The sequence below is a fragment of the Hesperophylax consimilis genome, chromosome 19, assembly GCF_061612785.1.
Source record: "Hesperophylax consimilis isolate HC1 chromosome 19, BYU_Hcon_1.0, whole genome shotgun sequence".
NCBI classification, from domain to species: Eukaryota; Metazoa; Arthropoda; class Insecta; order Trichoptera; family Limnephilidae; genus Hesperophylax; species Hesperophylax consimilis.
The window spans coordinates 3,362,941-3,389,887 of NC_142854.1; the positions used below are offsets into that span (position 1 = coordinate 3,362,941).

General features: G+C 34.6%; 1 protein-coding gene across 1 annotated transcript in view; it reads left to right on the top strand.

Moving 5' to 3' along the window:
* The first annotated feature begins 628 nt into the window (after positions 1-628).
* The window catches only part of LOC149414659 (homeobox protein B-H1-like), a 32,415-nt gene continuing 6,096 nt past the window's right edge, over positions 629-26,947 (top strand). Inside the window, exons 1-2 of the mRNA XM_089643369.1 lie at positions 629-635; positions 2,271-2,499. Coding sequence (XP_089499495.1) covers positions 629-635; positions 2,271-2,499 — 236 coding nt within the window. The remainder of the gene's footprint in view (positions 636-2,270; positions 2,500-26,947) is intronic.

Below are 26,947 nucleotides of genomic sequence, written 5' to 3' on the forward strand. Positions count from 1 at the left end.
GGCGCTCATAAGTTTTGACAGTACGCCACTGCAAATCAGTGTCATGCACGGAACAATAATCGCTGAGCTTATAAGTTAGGTGCCGTTTTTTCAGAGTACCTGATTTTAGAGATTTTTGTTACTTGTTGGTTAGTTGGGTCACCTACAGCCAATGGTGTAATGACATTCAAAACTGTCTTCAACGTTTACCTAGTCTGTGTCTGAGTCCCAACTGCTCCCAACCGTCTAGAGCCACTGCGACTATGGCATTACCAATTGGAGTATGTTGTGAGGATGAAGTTAGTAGGGAGAGGAAGGAGATGGGGAAGAAAAAATCATTTCAAGCAACGTTTCAATTCTTTCAATGGTGGTTTACACCGGGGCGGTATTCAAAGTATCTTCCATATCATCTGATGAACTTATCAAGCAGAAATAATGAAATTTTGCGCGAAAGCACAAAAACACAAAATGTGCATTGTCGTGGCGAAGGTCAGCTTGCAGTGTAGCTCTCGTGTAAAGCATCGTGTGCATCTGTTGTACAGTTTTGCAGGCAGATGACATAACACTGGAAACAAAATATGTTATTGGAGATGTCCTTATTTGATCCTGATCGATGTTCCTTTTAAGGAGAGGGAAATCGACTTTTATGATGGATGGTATATACAGTTCAAGGTTTTGACCATACAAGCTATTACGTATAAATATCTCGGATTAAAATGCGATAAGCGGCAGGCGTAGACCGGATTCGGTAGTTTTAGTTAGAACGTTGGTAGCGTTGGAGGTAACTTGGAGACAAACAAGAGGAACCTATTTTTCGTTTCATATCTCATCTAAATATAATACATCAATGGTTTTGACACGAATTGTTAATTTATTAAAAAAAAATTAAATTTTTTTATTTTTTTATTGATAATTTTCTTTTGTTACATGCATAAAAATATAATCACAAAAATCAAGTATTACAAAACAAAGTATTACATTATTAAAATTATTATAGTATTACAATAAGCATTTCATTCACAGGTAAAGAAGGTACTATAAAAAATAAAAAAGGTAGCTTTAAGATAAGAAAAGTAAAATGATACAATTAAATAAATAAAAATTAATAGAATAGTATGCATATATACCAAAAAAAATCCCACATAGGCATCGCCAGTTCGTGGGTATACTTATTTTGTTTAGTGCAGTTTATAAAAAAAATAATTCCGTTTTTACAAAATTATAATAAAGAAAAAAAGGTTAAAAAATAGAAAAATTAAGGATTTGTAAATTTACAAAAGGTAGGATGTTATAGCAGGTAAGTATTTGTGTCAATGGTAGTGATCCAAGTCTTTATTACATTTTTGTATATGCTGTAAGACGATATATTTTTAGATCTAATTTCTATAGTCTGATAGAGTGCATTGTAGATTTTTGGGGCAATGACAAAAGCATGTCTCAGCGCAAGCCTAGTTTTGCATAGTGGAACCTCATATGCATTATTTACTCTACTGCTAGAACGATTTTCGTTTTTTGTAAAATGTACATTTCGTGAAAATATATATTTCAGACATTGCATAAAGAAATTTTTTCTTATTTCCAAGAGTTTAGCTTCTTGAAATAATTGCAAGGAGGGGTAGGTAACATCTTTTTGCAACATTATTTTTAGTATTAATTTTTGAATGTTTTGATACATAATATGTATTATTTAGCCAATACGTAAGCATATTATTCACATAATACCTTCATACTTTAACTTCATTGGCTTATAAAAAAACCTCCATTGGATACAATTTTCAAAACCTATTTTAAAAATTAGTTTATTATGCACTGAGAAAAGAACATTCATTCATTTTGTAAACTTAAATCAAGCCTAGGGGAGAAATTAAATATGTTTTTAACAAAGAAAGTTTATTCAAAGCCGTCGTCCCCACTTGAGAATGACACCTTTTATTACCTTTGTTGGATCTTGAAAGATAATTTTTTTTAAACATTTCGATATGACTTTGGAATAACTTAATTCAAATCTTTTAGGCTCCACCCTTATTTAAATAGGGGCGGCATTTAAAAAACTCTCAACGGAAATGGGCAAACTGAATTAATCTTCTTGCTTTGTTGGTGTGGGGGATCCTGAGAGATGTGATTGAGATGCTTGAAACGTATTTCACCTTACGAACTAACTAACAGTTACGCCACTTATAGCAGCTAATAAAAATTTGCATTAAAAAAGTGAAGATACTGTCAGTAGTTCTAATTCAAAGTATGATAAAGTTAATCATGTTCCTTAACAAATATTTTATTTCTTATTCCAGGTGGCAAAGAAGATTCCGACGACGTAGGCTCTGCCAGCAAGGGTTGCCAAGGAGGCTCTTTATCTAAAAAGCAAAGGAAAGCCCGGACGGCTTTTACCGACCATCAACTGCAGACCCTCGAGAAGTCCTTCGAAAGGCAGAAATACCTGAGCGTTCAGGATAGGATGGAGTTGGCCGCGAAGCTGGGACTAACGGACACGCAAGTGAAGACGTGGTACCAAAATAGAAGGTAGGCTTTCAATATTTCGTCGAATCACAACCAAAGTTTACGAATATATTTTTAGAAAGGATCCCAAAAGCCGACCTTGTGGCATGTCGTTAATATGTGCCAAAATGTATTTTAGGCATCCCACAAGGACGCTTCTTGATTCCTCTTCTTTTCATAATTGTACATTAACGTGCGCATGCAAGTTTTTATGTGAAGGTTATATAGTTTTTATTATTTTTAGGTGTCTTTAATGCATTTTTTCTCTAATGGGACAGTGTGGTGTAAGTTAAGAAGGTTATTTCCCTTCTCATCATGCTTTATTTCACCATATTTTATTACCTTGTTAGCTGAAGTCTCCGGCGGGTTCCCGGGCTTTTTTTCGAAATTAGATGTTGATAATGATCTTCCTCTTATTTTGAAAGTTAAATGTGCAACATTTCATCAATCTCGAAATAAAGCTGTTGATTTGCGTAAAATCAAACCCACTCTAATCCACATCTTTATATAAACAGATTTTATATTCACTATCCTTTTCTAACATGAATTCTTTATTTATCAATATTTTGATTTTGATCTTATTATCAATTTTCATATTATTAAATTGAATTATTTTAACATTGACGCCATGCGGAGAACGCTTGATTATTTTTGGTTCCCACAGATTATGAATTAATTTGAAAAATGTACCAACTAGCAAGAAGCCTTAATGACGTTGATTGTTTATACAGCGTGTGTAGGTATATAAATAAATAAGTATACACGAGTTAAAGAGTTAATTATTGAAGAACAAAGCTAAAATAACGCAACATCTTGGATGTTACTTTTAGTAAACCTACAAATAGATAGTGTTTCACGTCACATGTGATTTAATTTTATTCAACAAGATTAATATTAACTTACATTCCAACAGCAGCAAATTATTTCAGCCCCAACATTTCGCAGAATTTCCATCATTTAATAATCTAGTCTCCTTTAATAATCACAAATTGCAACAAAAACTTTTAGTAATCCTATTAGCAATATGATGTAACAAATAACAAATAATGCAGTATAATCCCCGCGAATCTAAAAGCTTGTAAAAAACCATCAAACGGAGCAAAATCAATTAGAATATTATTATTTTTAGATTTCACGATTTACGATTTACCGGACGGAGCATGGCACTATATTGCAACGCTAATTTGTACATTTTTCAGCGATGATTCGGACAAATTATCCACCGAATCGAAATTTTGATGTAATAGCGGGATTTTTATCCTAATATTCAGTAAATTAAGTAATTTGGATTTAGAACTAACATCTGTCGAATGACAAAACACTTTTTAATGCTTTTTTTAACGCCATCTGTCTAAGACTGAAGAGGCTGTGTGATTTATACAATAGCAAATGTATAATTCATCGTCCGTCATGTTTATTAGAATCATTTATAAGTAATTAATATACGTAATGTGTTGAAGAAATAAACATAATTGTTGTTGGTTAATTTATAATAATTAAGACGATGATTTTATTATGACTACTTACAAAGTCTAAGGTGATAGATTACTGTCCATACCTCAAGAATAAATTTATACGTAGGCCTTATGGCGTTCAGCTTTGCCCATAATCTAACATAAAATATATTCTTACAAAAGTCCTGTCAACAATCCGAAGCCATTATGTTCGATTAGTATTGTCAAGTTATATTGTCTGACCTGACAATTGTGTTGACCTGACAAGTCTGCACAGGAGGAAGATTCTTTAAACACTATCTCACCGGATTTGTGATCTTCTCTGCCAATAATAGTATCGCTATTTATTTTTACCGGAATTACGGCTTCCTCTTCATACAGGGTTTTCCAATAAGAGGTGATATTTTGAATAGCCCGCTATTTCGGTAGATGTTACTTTTGAAGCTGTATTTTTTAATATTTCACAAGTAGAAACTACGTCATTAATAAAAATGGAACGATACACGCTTCAACAATGCAGTGAAATTATTAAAATTCACTTGAGTGAATCAAATGCAAATCATCTTGAGTGATGAGGCCCATTTCCACCTCTGTGGCTTCGTCAACAAGCAAAATCGTCGCATCTGGGGATCGGAAAACCCAAGAGTTATTGTTTAAAAGCCTCTCTATCCTCAACATGTGACTTTTTGGTGCGGTTTATGGTCCGGCGGAGTCATTGGACCTTACTTTTTCGAAAATGAGGCTGGAGCAACAGTTACGGTGAATGGATTGCGCTATCGAGAGATAATTAATGATTTTTTATGGTCGGAATTGGATGGTATTAATCTGGACAACGTTTAGTTTCAACAAAACGGCGCTAAGCGTCACACAAGCAACGAAACCATTGATCTTTTACGTTTGAATATCAAAATAACACCTCTCATTGGAAACCATGGAGGACAAAGCTAATAGGGCTGTTTTTTTAATACTAACCTCTTTGTGGATGCCATGTGGATGATTTTTGAAGGAAACGAAGGAGAGAAGGTTTTGGAAAAGAAACAGGTATGCATGGGTAGAAATCCGGTGCCAATGTGTCCAGGAGTGACAGGCGTATGAATCCATCTTCCCACCATGGTGCAAAGCGTTGCATTGAAAGAATTAAAACGTATCTCTCAACCGGCCTCTCCCGATCCGGCAGCAATAGGTGGGCAGACGCATATAACAAACCTCACCCCATGGCCCCGGGCAAACGTAGCGAACCACTTGAGGTGACCTCCGGCAGGCACGAATTGGCTAAAGAAGCAGGAAGCGAATTTCACAAAAACACAACCACCACAACAATTAGACTGAATGCTCGTCTTCCCTAGATTCGTCTACCGCATCTTTAAGCCATCACTTCATTGTATCCAATTTAGTGGTCCATCAGTGTTCGTAGTCCGGTCCATTAGCCATACAGTAGCCGGTAGTGACCGAGACATTAAACATCTCCCATTGAGCAAATAGGCGGCTTTATAGTGCCAGAGTCAGTGGCGCGTCGGCTTCTCGCTTACCCACAGGTCGGGCGGCGGCGCTTGTGTCGGGGGCACGGCAGTAATTAGACCGAGTAGGGTTCGGGGGCGGGCAGGAGAAAAAGACCCACCGGACCTGCTGGAAGAAAAAAAATGCCAAAGTGCGAAGTCATCGCGCTCTGGCGCCATCGAGATTCAGAGGAATAATGAGACAACTGAAATATTGAAAATAAATTAATATGGAATTAATGACAACAGACTCACAATTGCTTCCTGCTATCCGTAGCCAATTTAATGAATGATGATGTTTTTTACATTAACTCCACGCAGGAGGCCCTGAAAATATTTTTGCTTTAGGGTCTGTGTTATCTTTGGGGACGCTGTGTAGATGATCTTATTGTGGAGTAAAACCGGGTTTTGAAGAGACCCATGTTGTAGAAGGGAGGAAAGGCAAGTCAAGAACGAGTCGTTCTCGAGTTAAACGGTGACAAATGTGAAATGTTTACAATTGTTGGGCGCGCATCGGTGCCGAAAGAATCAATGACGCTGGTTGCTCGGAGCATCTTCCATTGAAATACCGGTAGAACAAGGACAGAATTTCTATTATATATTCTCTAAATATTGCAATCCGTTTGTTAAAATAGGCAAAACGGACCGCCCGTTTCTGCACAATTTGCAAAATGGTCAATTTAATTATTATGTTCGTTTAATTCAATATATTTAAAAAATATTTCATTTTATGTCAAAAAGTGGGGTTAAATCGTTAAATGGTTATACCAGTTTTCAAATTGAATTTTATTGTATAAATTTTATAATAATTTCATGAAAGTGGTGTTTTTTCATAACATAAATGCCTAATGCATTTGTTGATAAACTTGTATCCCTTAAATAAACATTTAATGAATATATAGGACATTCAAAATACCTTGGAAAAATTGAGAAATACGACCCACCTTTGGCTGTACGAACAATGTAAATCTTTCCATTAACTGTTATGGCTGTTAAATGTTCAATTTAAATTTTCTAACGTACGGTTGTTTATAAATTGTTTAAGATATCCACGACGTTTATTAGTAAAGCTGATATAAATCTTACCTATGATAATAACTTGGTAAGACTACATATCATATACAGGTTAATTTACCATTTATTTATTTCTGTCTACCTTTATGTTTTGTTATTTCAGACTTACCTCGCTTTTGTTCTGTCCTGTCACGCCTTCTATCGGCTCACACTCTGTATTTACTTTTAAAGTTTTTTAATGTTTAAACTCTTGATCTGGCGTACTATTCGCTTTGTCTACCAATATGCCGCTACTCAAACTGCTTATTATATCACTTCTCTACACAAGTAAGTGGTATTGGCCAACTGCCGATAGGATAAGGCATATGACTACAGATAATAGTAACAAAGGAGATGGGCCACTGTTCATCCACAACACTGCAAGTTGCATCAAAGCACGAGCAAGTTTTATAAATTTTAAATTAAATATCCCTGTCGAAGACTTAAAATACAATTTCTTATTAAATACTCTTAAAAATACATACATTAAAAGATAGACGTAAAATAAACGATTTAACGTTCTTATTCAAAATACTTTACTCTACATTCGACTGCTGTGAACTCCTGCAACTTATAAACATACATACACCCACAGTAACAACACGACAAAATACAATATTCTACAGCAGCACACATAAGCGTAACTACATTGCCCACTCTCCGATACAACGACTTCACACCATGGGAAATCATTACTTGGGTGATGTTGACATATTCAATACTAACTTGGCAAGTTTTGTGGATCATTTAAAACATTTATTTCAACAATACTCCTAAACACATCATGTAAACCTACAAATAGCTGTAATTTTCTGTTTTTGTTTCTTGTGTTTGTATGACTTGTTGCATAGCTTTTATCCAATGTAATTTTATTATTATTTTTTATGTTTCAAAGTATCTATCAAATTAAAACTATACTACCAACCATGTAAAAGCCCTCTGGGCGTTAAATAAATTCATAAATAAAATAAATAAATATAGCGCCGAGGAGCCTTAGGCGTATAAACAGAAGAAAAAAACCGCGAGCCGTAAAACGAATTACTAAAAAGGAACGAAGTTTCCCATAATTCGTGTTTCGCTGTTTTTTCTCCTGTTTATACGCATCATTTTTAACTGGCGATGAATCGGCAATCATGTTTGTATTGCCGTTCAAACAACAAATTCGCGTTGCATTGCATGATACACTTCATGTTACATTGCTTACGTCTGCATTGACGCGTACCTCTTCATTGATTTTAACCCTATCGCGACAAGCGCAAAAATAGATACTTACCCGCTACCAATTTCAAGGTCATGCCAGAATATGCATCACATTAAAATACCCAATCCTTCTATCTGCTAACTGTCGGCATAAACTTCATAGTGCTTATTCATCGGGCGGCACAAACCTACCCTTTTTTCTAAGTCATTATTTCGTTAATTTGATCGCTGGCATCTAAGCATGAGAATGAGTACCATACTATCTGCTTCTGAGTACCAATGATATTTAGATGACTCTGCACTTAGCAGATGATGTAGACTGTAGTCCTATGGCGGTGTCCGAAACGGGTGCATGATTTAAATGGTCAATGATTATTATACTAAATGGACCCAGGGTTTGAGGATCATCACCTCTTTTATGAGAGTTGCCGAACGAAGTGAGAAATATCATTTGTTAGAACGATAACCGGTAGAAATAGAACGCAATCAAACAGAACAGTCGTGAAATAGAAACAGAACATTTGTGAAATAGAAACAGAACAGTAGTGAAATAAAAACAGAACAGTGGTGAAATAGAAGCAGAACAGTGGTGAAATAGAAACAGAACAGTGGTGAAATAGAAACAGAACAGTGGTGAAATAGCCAGTCCGGAGCCAGTGAGACTATAGCATCCACAATTGGGGTATGTTGTGAGGCTGGAGTTAGCGGGAGGCGGGAAAGTAGATGTGGAGAGGAAGGTAGGAAAGTACCTGGCTATTCAGATCTGATCACCAAACTCTGAAACGCGTCGCAAATATATTATAAATAATTTTAAATGATTAAATTAATCAAAATTTGATTGCGCACGCCGGGATTTGAACCCGTGACCTCTGGCTTGCTAGTTGAGAGCCTTGGAGGTCGGCATTGTATGCTCCGAAAGCGAGGAGTTCGAGAACAGATTCCGCATTGACCATCGACATTCTCAGCATCACTTACAGACCGTTCAGCAACTATCATTTAACGCATGTAATAAAATAGTAAAACTGCCCCGAAACCTTTTTATACTTACATTTACCTCAAATTTGTAATCTTCTCTGTAAAAGTGTGAATTATAACTAGATTATTATTGGCCATTGCTCCGTTCCCTCTCATCTTCTGAAAATTCAATTTGTTTTCCCGGATTGTGCACACTTTTAGTGGTCTAGAAGTAAAAAATTTAGATTACTTAATTGTTTGTTATATATTATCTTAATTAAAAATATCCTATTTTGTAACAAGCCTTATCTCATATTGTCTCCCCTCTATTTAACACTACATATATAGGTCTGAACTCGACTTGACTTGAAGGGTGGAAGCAAAAACATTATTTTTTGTTCCCGTTCCGATCCTGCATCTCCACAATAATGCAAATATAATGCGATTTTAATAAGAGCTGCCCTACTGCTCGATCGCCACGAATATGGCAACACTGGCACGAGAAAGTAGAAAAAAATAATGGCAATAATGAGTCCGACTGGCCGAACTTACCCCACTAATCATAGGGGAGAAATAGTCTTAGACAAAACAGTGCCCACAAAATAGCTTCAGAAAAACTATCCTTCGATAAAATTTGTCGTGAAAAGCAATCCTAGTTTTATGAATCTTGTTATTCTTTTTAAAAATGTATTTATTTTTAAAAAAATGAAATAATGTAACAAAAGAGAATAGTCCCAATAAACTACTTTTTAGTAGTTTGTCAATTGGCGCTTTTAGTTATTATTTTAAGTTAGTTTAAAGGTAGATATGTTCAATTATGACCGCTCTTAAAACAATTAAGTATTCAGACCACTAGCAAAAGAGTGGTCTAAAACCACATTTGCACAACGGAGCGATTAAAAATTTGAAATTTATTTCAACTTTGAAAATATACACTTTTTCGAAGGGTTGAGATATTTTGAAGATAATGTATGTTTTTGTGATTTTTTAAAATAATTTTTTGAAACAATTGAAATTATCATATTTACTATGGTCATGCCACTATCAAAATGTCTGTGTTACAGCAAAATATTTCCAAGTAAAAGCTTGATCGATGTCCACCTAAAAATTCTTTCACCTTAAGTTGTTAAGACCACTTTTTCGATTATGAGTACATGCAAATTTCTTTTTTTAATCATTTTGTGCATTATTTAGATTTCTAGCTATTAAAAAATTTATATTGTTCTTGATGCAGACAAAAGATCTTTCAAACGGGGAGTTCTGGAACTGTAAAACTACAACTTTACTCTCTTGAAATTTTTGTAAAACAACTGACAACTCAATTTTTACTTTAAATACCTAACCATTAATCTGTTTTAAGACACAACGATTTCGGAAAATTGTTTGCATTATAATTGTGTGTGTTTTTTTAAAGTTTGTATACTGTTGGAAAATTATCCATAAATTTAGTTTTTACAAAGTTTAACAGTATATACAAGATTCAAAAGATGCAAATTTTATTTAATTGACAAAAGTCAGGGGAAATATTGAACAAAATTCATAAAATTTTATAAATACTTATAGAATAATCTTCGAAAATCAGTGGAATCTCCAAACTGTGAGGAGTTGTTCTTTACGATCAAACTGAACGTCTTCAGAAAATGGCAGTTTGTTGAATCATTTACATTTGGGATGGTAGGTTTAAAAATATACCGCGTTTCGCAACACGCAGATCTACAGAACTTTTATTATTCACACAATTATTGTAACTCTCCAGATTGCAATCCGTAACAAAGTGGAAAAGGTAAATATAAAGTACATTTAGATATCTTTTCTGTAACACTAAAAAACACGTGAATAGCTAAGCTAGTCTGAAATCGTTAAATGAATTTGATAACACTAGGAGGAGACTTGGTAAAACAAGCAGATATGACGATTTTATTTTGCACATTTAAAAAAAAAATCGCAAGAATTATAAAAATTATTACTACTACTAAAATGTGTAATTACACATTCAATAAGATATTGAAACCAAGAAGTAGGCAAGCAGTAACTACTTCTAATATATAAAATAGATTTATTAATAGGCTATTTTGCCGAAGCCATTTCTTCAGAAAGATATTTTCCTGCTATTTTGTCATTCGTTCTATTTAGTAGCGGCTATTTTGACCCAGCAATTAGGCCTGTGTGTCGATAATGGCCTCACGGTTGCTACCGGACTAAAATGCGTTGAGAATTAATGTAAATTTATACGCAAAAGCGTGAAACACAACGGTTAAGTGTTTTTTCTTCCCCTATCCACGCTCGTTTTGTGTGCTTTATTTTATTCTGATTCCCATTTAGAAATCAACTTAGTTTTTATTTGTTTTACCGCGGAAAGCCCAATTTGGGTGTGGGTGCTGGGATTTTTTGTAGCTAATAACTGGCTGACTCATTGAATGCTAGAAAAATAAGATCGAAGAAGAAAAGTATTAAAAGTTAAAGTGTTTAATGTTTGAAAGTTTGATGGTTTGAATAATTCGATGTTTGAAAGTTTGACGGTTTAAATTTAAATGATTCGATGTTTTAAAGTTTGATGGTTAGAATAATTCGATGTTTGAAAGTTTGATACTTTGAATAATTCGATGTTTGAATGTTTGATGGTTTGAATGATTCGATGTTTGAATATTTGAATGATTGAAGGATTACTCCACTCTTCTCTCTCTCAAGGCTCCGTAGAAAGCGTTAAAAAATAAGAAGAATATGATTTGAAAGGAAGATATGTAAACAGGAATGTTAGAGGGAGCACTCTAATGTAAAAAAAACTATTATGATTAATAGGCGTAAGCGAAAATATTTGATAAATCATTACTTATTCAAAATAGAAAAAAAATCTCTCGATTTGGAATCAGGCCGCTAACAATCTCACTCCTTATATATTGATTAAGTTTAAATTCCTACTGAACATCGGCCGCCTCTTTTGATTTATGCCAGAAAAAAACATCGACAAAAATTTATTATATTTTCTAAACGACTTAATTTGCCACATTATACAAAAAACCATAACCGTAAGTAGAAAAATTTGAACTTTAAATCAGTTTTTAAAGGCCTGATGCTTTCTAGGCTTATAAAAAGACATCAAAATATACTCCATTGTTGTGCGGTCAAATTTTTAAATTAAAAAATACACGATTTTGTAAGTTTTTTATTACTTCGAATTGCACCGCCTTAAGAAGCATTTAAAGAAACACGGTGAATTGGTTCATGCCAAATACATGTTCAATAACAGAACCAGATGTGTTTTGTTATAATTTACGAAGTATACTGTACATTTTTTTCTATCCAGTGACTTTTTTATACCTTATTACTTTTCAACTGGACAAATTTTTAAAGTTTATCTTCAAAAGTAACGTTTTTTGAGAGCTTAAAAAGTTTTCCAGGGAAGTATGTTATGATATTATATTTTGGGTGTCATAAACCTACTGGCTCCGTCCAGCAAGACTCTTAATTGCTATTATAAACAAAAACAAAAACATTTCCAAGCAAGCAGATGCATAATAAAAACTGAAATCTAATAGATGATGAAATAGAAACACAGCTGCAAATTCCAGATAGAAAAAAAAATAATTTCTGGTGTTCGTCACATTATTGTCACTATATTTATACGAATTGGTATTACGGGGTCATTAGAGTTATTGTCAGTGGGGTTACAATTGACAGTTGACATTTAAATTTGGTGTCAACGTTCGTGACATCTGTCATCTAATGTGCGCCACTAATGATTTAGTCGCTACTTCGGTAGGAACTTGTAAAAGGGGTTAGTTTATGGGGTATTTTACATTCATTTTCAACAAATTCCCCATAAATGTGATTACATTCTATTACCTACTTAACTTTAATTATATTACCGAAAACCTCTCATTATTAATGCGACAATAAAGAAAAATATTAGAAATGTTATATATAATATGCAAACATTAAAAAAACTAACATTCATCACAAGAGAATTGACACAGGGATTGCTTCATTTACATTTATATATACCCATATATTATTCTGACTCTTAACATGCAAAGACACGTCGCGCGTCGGGTCATGACCCGACTGCAGTATATAATTCTCTTGATCTCTTGTCTTTTTGGCCGTTCTCTGCCGACTTCTTGTACCATTCATATTCGCTTCATATATTTTCCGTACACTCCTTTCTTCATCCTATCACTTAACATGCCCAAACCATTATTTCCTCCTGGGGTAAAAATAATCTGGTCGAATTTAATGTTACAAAGACCCAATCCTGTCTAATGACGTCTAAAAGGGATCCAAATGATAATCTAGTCTCCTTCAACGGAAGCAATCTTCCGAACAGGCCTTCCATTGATATGCTTGGTGTAACTATAAGTGACCAGCTCAGGTACGGGGGCTCCATCGAAGCCAGAGTAAAGTTGGCCTCTCAGAAGCTGGGCGTACTGTACAGGGCCCGCAGATACTTTAATAGTACACAACTGCTGACCCTGTACAAATCGCAAGTGCGCCCTACTGTCGAATTTGGCAGCCATCTCTGGTCCGGAGCCTCTAAATACCTGAAAAAAACCCTTGACTCTGTGCGAAAACGGGCGGTCCGTTTGATAGATTCCCCAATCTTAACAAACGGACTGCAATCTTTACAGCACAGGCGTCAGGTAGGTATGCTGTCCTTGTTCTATCGGTATTACAATGGAAGATGCTCTGAGGAACTAGCGTCATTGATTCCTTCGGCACCATTTTACACGGTTGACGTTTGTCACATGAGAACGGGTCGCTTCTACGATTCGTTCTTAAGTTCAACAGCTCGGCTGTGGAACGAACTGCCGGCCTCTGTGTTTCCTCCCTCCTACAACATGGGACTCTTCAAGACCCATGTTCACTCCTTCCTCTCCACCAAAAGACCCTCCACACAGCATCCCCAAAGATGACATAGGCCCTGAGGGAAATTATTTTCTTCAGGGCCTCCTGTGTGGAGTTAATATAAAAAAAAAACCTCTAATTTTCCCTTTCTTAATCTTATTCATTACACGGAGTAAAATGATTATTGCTAATTTATTAAAAAGCTCTTCGTATTATTCATAATTGATAATCCTATTAAAAACGATATTTCGACCGTGTCCTGATAAACGTTGAGTAAATTCCTAACACATCGGAACACGTATTCATTCACCTGTATTTGCCTTGATATACTATGACGAAATGCGGAAATAATAGGAGTATTGTGAACAGTAGTTTTTATGTTCGTATTTTACTAAAACGATTATTTTGAAATCAATCAATTCATTCGTTAATGGCCTGCAATCCCGTTTTTAACAAAATTAAGAATAATTTGAAGAGATTCTTAGTAAATTATCAATATTCAATATATATTATATTGGTAATATTTCTCCGGGTAAGATTATATCAAGCATGTATTCTTTGCAAAATCTCCAAATTTCGAAGACAAAGTGGATAACTTAATATTGCCGTAGGAAAGTTATTTGTTGCCAGACTGTAATATTTTTAGATACTTTACACGATGTGCTAATCATTTTTTTATATCATCTCATTCCAAAAATAATTTGATAAAAGGACATCAAAACCATATTAGGCTGTAACATAAATTTCATCCTATCAAAAAGCAATTACTTTTCTACGATTGGTTAACTCCAACACATGTGAATTATCACACGAAGGACTATTAATCATTAAAACTACGCGAAACCTTAAAAGCAAATGATGATCTAATGCAGTAATGAACAACGCGCGACCCGCGGGCCGTTTGTGGCCCGCGAGGCCATTCCGTAATGACCTCGAACTTTTTCGTACTTGGCAAAATAAAATAATAAATGGAGTATTTGCGGAAAACTTTAAATGGAGTCTTTTGAATTAGCCGCTCAAAATAATAAGCCTTTTTTACATAATATTCTTAAAAAGTTAAAACATCGTGGTTCGACCAATAATGACAGGGTAGCAGGCACGATCAATTGATTCAGATGCTTGAGTCGTGCAATGTCAAGAGTCAGAATAATAAAATAGTGAGACGATGTATGAATGTGAATAAGGCAAGGAATGCGTGTCAAGACCGAGTTGTTTGGCGGTCCGTCCTCTCTGCCTACCCCTGCAGAACGACGTGATGGATAATTAGTTAGTTACAATTATTTTATAAAGTTTTCACCAATTATAATTTTTTTTTTACTTTTCGAGCGATAAAAATCATCAGCACTTAGTGATTTCACCTTGAACTTGGCAAAAAAATTGCCTGCGGTGCTTTACTTGTGCATGGGTTGATTGATATTTTGCATGAGTTTAAAATAAAGATAAAATATTTAACGTTTTCAAAATCCGTGCTACAAAAATAAATACGAATGTTTGTTTACATTTTGAATCAGCCTCCCAAAATGGCATGTATTTTTTATGTTTCTTAATATTTCAGAAAGATTCAAATCGAATGCATTTATTGGTTTACCTTCGAAAGATGAATTTTCTGTCTGTGGCGCTTTACAAAGTTACAGTTTTACGATTTTTAAATAGGTTTTAAAACGACCGCAAAGTTGTCAACTGTATCAAGCTGCGGCCCGCAAACAAATTCAAGATGAATAAATTGCCCCATTCGATTAAAAAGGTTGGTCATCACTGAAGTAACGCTCATATCTCAGAATTCTGTTGTAACCTCTCTTTCTTCCGCACGCATGGTTAATATGAAAAATAGAGAGGTCACACCAGAACTATCAGCGGTGCGGCTATAGTGGCTATACCTTACTTGTGTTAAATTGGTGGTCACATATCCAATTGATTTATTACTAGTGTCACTAATGACAGGTCTATTGGGGTAATTTTTATTGCCTTTTTAAGTTTATTAGTGCTGAGTATGATGGGGTTACTTTGTAAAGGGTTACTTTGACTTTTTTGATGAAATTATTTGAAACACGACATGATTTTAAGGTGGTCTACAAAACTGACAGAAATTAAACAAAGAACATTTTATTCAAATGTATCATTTAAGGGATGAAGGAAGTAAGGAGGAGAAGGAGATTGGCAAGGGGAAGATTGGAAAATTCTGAATAAATTTTCGTCTCTCGTCATTCAAAGCCATGCAGCTCTTGTGAAGGGTAGTTTATTTTAAGGGTAGGTATTTCATCTGAATCTTCACTCAAGTGAGACCACACCTGGCAGGACCTGAAGATGGGGAAGAGAAAGGTAGAGAAGTACCTGCTAAGTGAGCTGAAGGTAGTGGGAAAGGGAAGGAGATGTTGATGAGAAAGGTTTCCGAAAGAAAGCCGTTTCAAGGAACGCATTTTTTCGATTATGAATGATGGTCTTACACCAGGGCTGTGATAAATTTGATTTAATTGCAATAAAAAATTTTAATGTCTTTTTTATTAAAAAAATAAATGCTTATTCATAAAAGATGGCGTCTATCTGTATTATTTCGTAAAATATTAAATATAAAGATTCAGAAATATTAATTACAATTTAAAAGATTTTGAATGTCACGTCAAAAAAACAGTGAATACCATGACATGTTTATTATAAACAAACAAATAGCGATAGTATCATAATAACACCCCTCCCCCCTCCAAACACAAAAACCCAAGTAATTAAGGAGGGTACATCTTATATATTATATTACACAAAATTATTATTACATTTTATTTACTATTTTTTGTAAATTATGTAACATTACTTTTTCGACTAAACATAATATTTAATATTAAGCATACATTAATAAAAATTATTTGTTTAAGGCAAAAGTTTTCCATACATGTCTTGATGTAGTTTCCATATGGGAAGAGGTACGAAAAAAAATCATCGTGTAAAACAATCATTATGTTAGAGTGAACAAATTAAGGCCACACAAGACTCTAATAATGAGGGTTCACTCGAGGCTCACATTTTAATTAATTCCAACAAGTTCGTAACGATAACATAATTTTTTTAAAGTTATTTACATTTAAAATTAACAAAAACAATACTATACCATTAAAATATTTTATGTAAAACTGTTTTAGAACTACAAAATTAGCGATAAGCACCAGATTTTATTTTTCTAGACGTTGAATTAGTAACTTCCCAATGGATCCCTCTAGAAAAATCTGCGAATTTAGTAATACGTTCAACAGAAATAATTAGTAATTAATAAATAGTTATTAATAATTAGTTTATATATTTATTGCTACAAAGTATTATTTGCTTTCTTCGATAAGAAATAATATAAACCCGACGGAAAGATGTATTTTCTAGGCCTGCTAGAACAAATTAGACCGTATGTCCGACCATTACGCCTGGACTCGCGCCGAATATTGTTTTACACGACTTATCACTTATTTCGTTAAGATTCTCACTTTATTTTAGAGCTTTGCTAGGGAAAAATCAACCGCAGATCTGTCACCAGGGCCGTCGCATATTTCTGTGCGTGGATTCTCCACTTATGATTCCGACTTTATTTTATGTTATTGTCTCGCCTTAAGCCCTCGCATATCCAATTTCTACCGATTTATAACAAGTTTCTTGTAAACTCTTTAAGTTTTTAAGTTCAAAAAAAAAAAATTATTTTTTAGGATAATACCTATACATTTGTTATGCCGTAACGTTAACTATATTAAATTCCCTCGATAGAAAAAAATCGCAAAGTAAGCGCCGAAAATTATTTAAAACACGTATTTTCCGTTATTTTATATGTTATAGACATGAAAAAAATCGCAGTGTATCTTTAAATGCAACTAAAGCATTTGTCGTGAGATTTTTGATTTATTTCAAACAAGTCATGTTTAATTTACGTAAGCGCCCTCCCTCTAACATTCGTGTTTACATATCTCCCTTTCAAAATGATATGTGTCTGCTTAACTTGCAGATTTCTGTGTTGGGAACTCTTTGATAAAGTAAAAGGTTCTTTTACTATAATTGTGTTTATTTACGTAACGATTAATAAGTCTGGATTTAGCTACACTGTTCATTACCCGAGGGTTGGTAATTCTCTGTTTCTAGAAGCTTGTTGTCTGTCAATAATATCCCACAGGCAATTGTTACACTCTAGCGACATCTGTCGGACTCTGGAGTAAGCTTTATGACTAGTGCCATCTATCGCTTGAATACCCAACTTATTACCATACATCACAGTGTCTAGCCATATTTTTGATATGTGTAGTGTAAGTATGTTTGTGTCTGTTATGTCTCTGCTTTACCTGCAGATTTCTGTGTTGGGAACTCTTTGATAAAGTAAAAGGTTCTTTTACTATAATTGTGTTTATTTACGTAACGATTAATAAGTCTGGATTTAGCTACACTGTTCATTACCCGAGGGTTGGTAATTCTCTGTTTCTAGAAGCTTGTTGTCTGTCAATAATATCCCACAGGCAATTGCTACACTCTAGCGACATCTGTCGGACTCTGGAGTAAGCTTTATGACTAGTGCCATCTATCGCTTGAATACCCAACTTATTACCATACATCACAGTGTCTAGCCATATTTTTGATATGTGTAGTGTAAGTATGTTTGTGTCTGTTATGTCTCTGCTTTACCTGCAGATTTCTGTGTTGGGAACTCTTTGATAAAGTAAAAGGTTATTTTACTATAATTGTGTTTATTTACGTTACAATAAATAAGTCTGTATTTAGCTACACTGTTCATTACGCGAGGGTTGGTAATTCTCTGTTTCTAGAAGCTTGTTGTTTGTCAATAATATCCCACAGGCAATTGCAACACTCTAGCGACATCTGTCGGACTATGGAGAAAGCTTTATGACTACTACCATCTATCGCTTGAATACCCAACTTATTACCATACATCACATAAACCATCTTTGAACGCTTACTACGGGGCCTTAACATCACATGCGTCGGGAACTAGGGTTGCCTTGGCCCTCCATGCAGCACAGGACCGCAAGGACTGGAGAAGCATTGACAACAAGAGAAATTGAATTGCCATTGAACAACGAGGAAACAACCAAAAAAGAAGCCTCATTCCTTCACACAACGTTTTATTAGAGATTAAAATGATCCCGACTCACTTATTCTGATATCAAGTTGCATGTTTTGAAACGCTCCCGGATCACTGCCAGTATGCAGCCGTGATTACACCGGAGATATCGCGTTGCTGCATAACTGCATACCCCGGTCGGGAGCCGAGCAACGTGCATTATTTCATTGGCGAATAGTGCACCGCAACGTGTAAGTATTATTGCATCACGAACCCGTTTAGGAGCGTTTAAACTGCATAATTTGAGCAGGAAAATGCATTTTGTACGGACACGCAATACTGGGAGGGATTCTCTAACTAAAGAAAATGGGTTTTTCAAGAAAAAATTATTTAAAAAAAATACTAATGTACAGTGGAATCTAGTTAAAGCAAACGTTACGTGTACCCGGCGTCGCTAGGGGTTATCCTTAGGAGACATCTCATAAGGTTTAACCAGCGTTAGCAATGTAGTTCTCGAAAAAATATTTTAACCACTTGATTATAAAACATCGACTTTTCTCTACTTTCTATAAACACAATATTTATGTTTCTTATATGTAAACCTTCCGAAAGAAATTCTCTAAATGATGCGCAAATTCTATCAATATACGTTGAGTAGTTTAAAAGAACTAAGCGCCCAAACAGACAGATGCGGATAGGGACTTTATTTTATTCAGGGTTTTCCAATAAGAGGTGTTATTTTAAATAGCCCGCTATTTCGGTAGATGTTACTTTTGAAGCTGTCAAAATGGAACGATACACGCTTCAACAACGCAATGAAATTATTAAAATTCACTTGAGTGAATCAAATGCAAATCATCTTGAGTGATGAGGCCCATTTCCACCTCGGTGGCTTCGTCAACAAGCAAAATTGTCGCATCTGGGGGTCGGAAAACCCAAGAGTTATTGTTGAAAAGCCTCTCTATCCTCAACGTGTGACTGTTCGGTGCGGTTTAAGGTCCGCCGGAGTCATTGGACCTTACTTTTTAGAAAATGAGGCTGGAGCAACAGTTACGGTGAATGGATTGCGCTATCGAGAGATGATTACTAGTTTACAAAAATGGTATTGAATTCCAATAAAATACATTGTGTGTGGCTACGTCTTTTGGATTTAAAATTATTGAAAATGCCTTAATTCAACCCTTCTTCAACAGTAGGTACATCTCGTTCTAGCATGCAAATTACCACTTACACAAAACAGAGCTTTTCTTTGCGGTACAGTCGATCGAATAGCGTTGAAAAATCTTTGTGTTTTTACTTTAGTAATGCAACTCGACATTTGCATGACCTTAAGTGCAGACTAATTAATATTTTTGCATGACTAATTATGTTTTACAAAATGACCTAACGACCTTTAGATTGGAAGTAATTCTAGTAAATGACCGTGGTGGACAAAATATATTACTGATTTTTATGTGATACCGGATTAGAGGCCCAGTTACGTAGAGTTAGTGGACTATGTCATCCGCCTTATTGAGAAATATCGTGTGAAGAATACTGAACTTATCCTAGAATTAATTGTGAAATAACACAAATTAATGAAATAAAATTTATTTGCGTACGCCAGGATTTTAATCCGCCTTTATTTCTACCTAAACTTTCATTGTAAAGCCGCTTTGATAGTCGGCACGCTTTCAAGACATATCTTCCATAAAATAGTTACTTTGGGCACATAGACACGCCCCCAATTCAATTTAGCTTATTTATTCAGTGCCCCTGAGAGGAAAGAAGATTCCAAAGATTCGTAAAATTTTGCAACATGTGAATTTCCTTCAAACGATTTTCCGTCCGTGCTACGGCATACAATGCATGTCTATATACAGCTTACAGGGTAGTTTGAGGGTGAATTTAGGGTGTCTCAAAGCTAGGGGATGTACAGGGGGAGGTAATTATGCTAATTTAATATAGAATACGGTTAACTGCGGGGGTTGATGAGAATAATACCATAATACTACAAAGACATAAGTGGATTGATGAATTACTAAAACTCGCTGTTCCTAATACCAATAAAGAGTGGAACATCATTATTTGTGTTTGAAATAAAATTATTATAATACGTGCTGCTACTGCAGTGCGCTTGCGTAGTTTCTGCGAATGTGGCATTACGAATTAGAGTAGAGAGAGACGCTTTATTCGCTTCACGTGACGATCGGATTTTGAATAAATGATTTTTTTAAATATTACTGTTTGATTTAAGTACTTCAAACTTTTGAATAAAAAAAATATTAAATACTCTGTACATACGGTTATCTGGAAACAAAAGCAAGCGGGCAACCAAATTTTTGAATGTGGTTCGAAAAATATTTAGTAGATACAGTTCAAGATATTGCTTACGAAGACGCTGGGACTATGGAGTCCCTAATTGGGGTATGTTGTGAGGCTGAAGGGATGGGAAAGAGAAAGGTTGGGAAGTGGCTGGTTATTCAGATCTGGTCTCCAATAATGGATCAGGACATTTCAAGCAAAGTAAATAGACAATGTTGTCTTTCTACGGTAAAATTAATTCCGTACCGTCCTGTCTGTCGTCTTTCGGGATACTTTTTGGAGGGTCTCTTTCAGGAGAGGAAGTAGTGGAGAGACTTGAAGAGACCCATGTTGTAAGAGAGAGTTGATTTTGGGCTCGTGTTTTGCGTGTTTTCCGACTATGCAACGATGCTGAAGGGCTCATTGACGGACCGTCGGTTTCTGCACAGGTTCAAGTGTAAGTACTTATCTAAAATGTCCGGAACCCGTGGGATTAAGACATTTTACTAAGAGAATAATGTTTGGGGAGTACAAGGATATTCAAACTTAACCAAACACGGTTAAAGTCAATACAAGCAACGTTTGAAACGACGTTTAGATTCAATAATTCTGAATGAAGGCCTTTCATATTTTTACAGGCCAAACCCCCTTCATACATTCTCCATTACAAATCACATTAAATAAATTAATAAAATTCGTTTTTTTATACCAAACGCTTCGCCGACCGCAAACTAAGTGCATCTTCAATGATAATTTTAAAAATTAGGGTTGGCAAGATGACAATGATGGTTGTACTGCAATTTGTTAATGTCCTCACGGTCGGGCGAGCTCGTACAGAACGGAAGACAAATTATAGTATTATAGTTCTCATAGTAATTTAATAAATAGTGCTGAAGTGGTCGATTTAGGCAAGGGATGGTTCTAAAGCTTTTATTATGGAATTAGACAACCCTGTTTTGTGGAATGGGGTGGTTCAATAAATTTCATAGACGGCTGTAAATATCGAAGATAGTTGTAGACAGTTTTCAAACGATCTATGGACGCAAATCAATCCCTTGTCTGGTCAATGAAATTTCAATTTAAATGTTTAGAAAGTTTTTATTAGTATATTCTCAACTAAGGAAAAACTTACCTTACTTTGGCCATAAGAGACAAGCTCAAAAAACATTTTTATCGGTTCATCTTTTCGGTAGTTTTTTCGTGTTGGTGTAGACAAATACTTGACGATCAAAATAGGAGGAACTTAATACTGGTTTACACGAGAATTACTGTATATATCTGATTTCTAAAAACTCTGTGCAAAGCCCTAGCAACTTTATCGACTGGGCTCCGATTACACTCTCCTGTTCTCTTAACATCCTAGATTTCGTTTATTATATACAATGTAAATGGTAGGGTGATTTAGTCAATAAACCAATAAAGATCCTTCTGATTTTAGTTGAAAAAATTTCACAGATCAGAGCGGCACTAAGATAAAGAACGTCTTCATACCACCAGCGCCGGGCGGTAACTAAATACAAAAGCGTGAAACCCTTACGTAGACGGCATTGAGTTTATTTCACAATCTCAAATTCAATGTTTACCTTCCCGAAAATCGATCAATATTCGTGTAAAAATAAACAACGCGAAAATGCATATTTTGTGAAGTTCTGGTACATATATGAAAATGTTCTCCGATAATCGAATAAAAAAATGAATTTCCCACATTATACAATTAAAAAAAAATCCGAAAATGGGTTTGTAAATGGAATATTTTGCACTAGACAGTTTTTTTTTAGGCCTGATACTTTATTTTTTTCTAGGCTTATAAAAGGTCTTATCAAAAAAATAATCGTTTGCTGACAAGCCCAAGATGTGTTCTACTTGCAGTATTTAATTAAAGCATCTGTAGTATTTCTAAGCAATCAAATTTTCAAACCAAAAACATATGATTTTGCATTTCTTTGTATTGGATCGCCTTAAGTGGAATGTTTGGCAGAAATTAAAATATAACATTGTCATCAAAAATCATCGCCATTTCACATCTATTATAGTTCCGTTTCAGATTACGAACAAATTGTGTTATTTTGGCTTGGATTTGGCTTGATGGCAATTTTAATCTTATTTAAGATAACAGGAATATTCTTATGCATGTATTATTATCTTACTTTTTTATTTATTTTTTTCTACTTTTCAAAAATATATTTTTTTCGAAATCTATTTTTATTTTTATTGTGGTTCATATGTTTTGTTTTGTTTTTTGTTTCTACGTAACTAATTAGCCATCACGCCATTTTCCTGTAGGGGTGGGCAGAGAGGATTGACCGCCCAAACAATACTTGCTTCATTCACATTCATACATACTCTTCAGTTATTCTAACTCTTAACATGGCCCGAATTAAGTATCTTGTTCACTTGATCGTGCCATGTCTTCATCGGACGTCCCTGACTTTTTTTAACATTAACATTGGCGTCATGTATTCTCCTTGCACATCTTTCTTCGTGCATTTACTCTGCATGCCCAAACCAAATAAGCCTCCCTCTCTCAATCTTAGTCATTAAGCTTTTACTCACATATCTCACAAGATTATATGTGGTTTTACCACACATACTCAACGGGGATCTCATTTCAACAGTATTCCGTTACTATAGTTATTACGTCGTAATTAATGCACGACTACCATGATACGGATCATAGCCTAGTATGGTAGTCAAGAGAACATTATTGATTTGTAGTACCAAAAAAAGTTCAATTAAAAGCTTTGAATTTCTGTGAAACCGTAGCCGTATTTTAAGTAAATTTTCGAACTTTTTAAAACTTGTTTTCGAACCACCCCAATCGTAATACAAGGGATGTTGTAGTTAACATAACAAGGGGATGGTAGACTTGCTCGGTGCGCGTGTTATATTGATGATAATTTTATTGGTTCGCCGAAAAAACTAACAATGCATCTCAATGATAAATGTCACTGGATGTACACCGTACAGCGGGGAACTAACAACTAAATAAGGGTTGAACACCGCGATTTTAAATTGCTAATAAACTTTGTATCTTGTGTGACGTTTCCATTACTAAAGGTACTATACAAGTATTGCTTTGTGGATATTTGTGTAAGATAGAAGCACCCATATCATCAATTATGACATCAAAGTTTCTTCGTACATTTTGTAAAAAATTCCATTGAATGTAAAGCGCTTTGAGCTTACTAGTAAATTTATTTCTTAACTGCATTCTTCATTAGCAGTGAAATTTACTTAAAACTGTTTATTTATGTATTTGTTCACGCCTTTAATTTTTATATGTATACATTGTTAAACGTAAGTTGTTTAGGAGTACAATAATAAGTGTATAGTACATAATCTTTTAAGCTGAGTATGTACAATATAAGCAGGTACAATATAAGCTACCGTGGAGAGTTCTTTGCACAAAGGAGTCCAATAATTGTACATATATAAAAACAAGAGTACAAAATAAGTACTTCAGGTACTATGAAAGCAATTTAAGAGCAAGGTGTAGTAAATTTGTAATGTTGCTTATAAAAATAAATATGAACAAATAAAACAAGTAAAAATTAATGTAATAAGCATTAATTTTTGATTGAAGTACTAGTACATATTGAATTATTTGGCGTGTTGGGAATAAGCCGTCGTTGCTCAGTAGTCCAGAGCACCTGACCGGACATCAAAAGGTGCGGGTTCAATTCCCGTCGGCGGCATTTATTTTTACTCGGACGATATTTTCATTTTTGCATGGATATTTCATGCGACTAATTATTGCTATTATAATCATTTGTTATCTTTTGTGCTTTTTTTTTTTTTTTTTTTTTTTGGAATTATTTTTTATTTTTAATAATAAGTTTACATGGTACATAATTCATTTTACATCTTGGGTTTTTTTACTACTCTTCCATTGAAAGCATTTGCTTGTGTATGGAAGGGGAGTGTACATAAATGTTGTTGTTAGTTAGTACTTAGATAATTCATTGTACATAAATGTATGTTTGCTGTAGTATTTTTTTTTGATAGTAGTGAAGGATAATATATTAATATAATAAATTTTAATAAAGAAAGAAAGTTATGGAAAACTAAGGATATTTGTGAGATTAATTAAGTGACAGTAGTTTTTTTTTTCAGAATATTTTTAAAGTGTCTCTTGACAGAGAGCAGTATTTGGGTTTTATCATTAATGCTTCTGATTTCTTCTGGTAGACGATTGAAAAAAGTTCTTCCCTGGTAAGTATAATGATGTTGTGCAAAAGACGTATTTAGTTTTGGGCATAGAAAAACATGTCTAAGTCGCGTTCTGTTTTCATTTAAAAATTGATATTTATCTTTTTCTTTTATAATTTGCTATGCATAAAACATAATATACATGAACAGTTTATTGTAAAGCATGTTTGTATTTAGCAAACATTCATTACGTCAGATTGGGTGTTCTAAAAAACATAACAAAATTAATACAGCGATAAAAAGTGCACGGGAAAAAAAATGAAATATATAAAGATATATCGAAAATGTTCGGCAAAAGGAAAAAAAGTAAAAAAAGAAAAAGGAAACAAAGGAAATTTTGTGCAATGTATGATTTAATCAACGATATGCCTTATAATTCGTCTAAAATGTAGGAATACAGCAATGTCGCCTTGGACTTCAGATTCCTGATCCTTTTTCCTTCCCGGAACTTCCCTCCCTTCTTTTCCTTAAAAATACCCTCCACACAGCATCCCCAAAGATGTCATAGAACCCGAGGTATCTACAATATAAGTATATACGCTCTTAAGTTTAAGTATTGACTTACGGAATTCAATACTTCGTTTGTGTGAAAGCACTATAAAACAATTAAAATTGTAAAAATATTAAACAACTAAATATTTTTGTATTATTTGATTTCTGTTATAATATATGTTTATTCGCTAAATATAAACCAACATTAAAACGAATATTTAAATATTTATTTAATTTAGTCGGCAAACATATTCTATATGTGGTAGGTACACAACTAATATAAATTAGATTTACTAATCTGTGAGAACTCTATTTTATTTTATCAAAGTAGCATTGTTGCACGTTTGGTTTTTGATCATAAATCTTCAATCAAATTAAATTTTTCGCAACACTTTTACATTACTTTCGTCACTAGAAGGTGATGAGGGCCGTTTGAATTATTGGTACACATCTGTATTTTGACGGCATTCCGGAGTCCGCGGGTTCAAATCCCAGCGTACGCAAGATGTTCCAGAGTATCTTCCTGGTGTAAGACCACCATCCTGAATTGAAATTTTGCTTGTAATGAGTTTAAAAAATAATTTAAAAACAAACATTAACATAACAAATAAATAAACTCGCAGTGATTCCACCAGATCACTTTACGACTGGGTTAACATGCGTTTCAAGTGTCTCATTGTGTCCGGCCCTCCCCTCTTTCCATACAAGCTACGCAGCGGCAATACTTCGTCCGATACAAAAATTCAGGGGAAGCCGGGGCGATTCGTTGCATTCGCCCCATTATCATTTTCAATTACACAAATAAATCACGTTCAATAATAGCAAGAGACTTATTTGGGGAGGGGTAATTTGGCGCGGTTACAGCCTAATTCGGTTCTAAATGCGTTTGCGGATGGAAAAAATGATTTTCGTGCGAATCTAATGCGTAATGGAGCGCGCAGAGAGCTTTTAGATGCATTTGAAACTAATGCGGAACGTTTTAGTATTAAGTATTGATATGTGACATTGTTCGAAAGTCACGTGTTAAGTGAATATTGATTTATTATTGAAAGAAATCGATATTTTGGGATAAGCGTCAGCTGATACGAAATTCGAATACGTGAGAGAAAAAAACGACCGGTGAAAGCTGTGCGAATTTGAAGCAAAAATGCGTGCTTTAGAATATTTTACCATGTAGAGTAATGATCCTACATCTATACACGTAGTTCGCTGTAGGTTACGAGTTCGTTTCCAAATAATAACTATAACCTAAGTATTCTTAGGGTCACCTTTTCCTATCGGTGGTTGACTATCATCTGGCTAGTCTTTACCTTACACACTGTAGCCTGGAACAATTCTGTGAAACACAACAATAATTGACTTAGCGAAGTTTAGAGTTCTGTTTTAACTCCACCGTTTTGCATTTCTTCTGTCTGCAAATTAGTTTTGTGCGTTCCGTTTCTGCTTTCGGA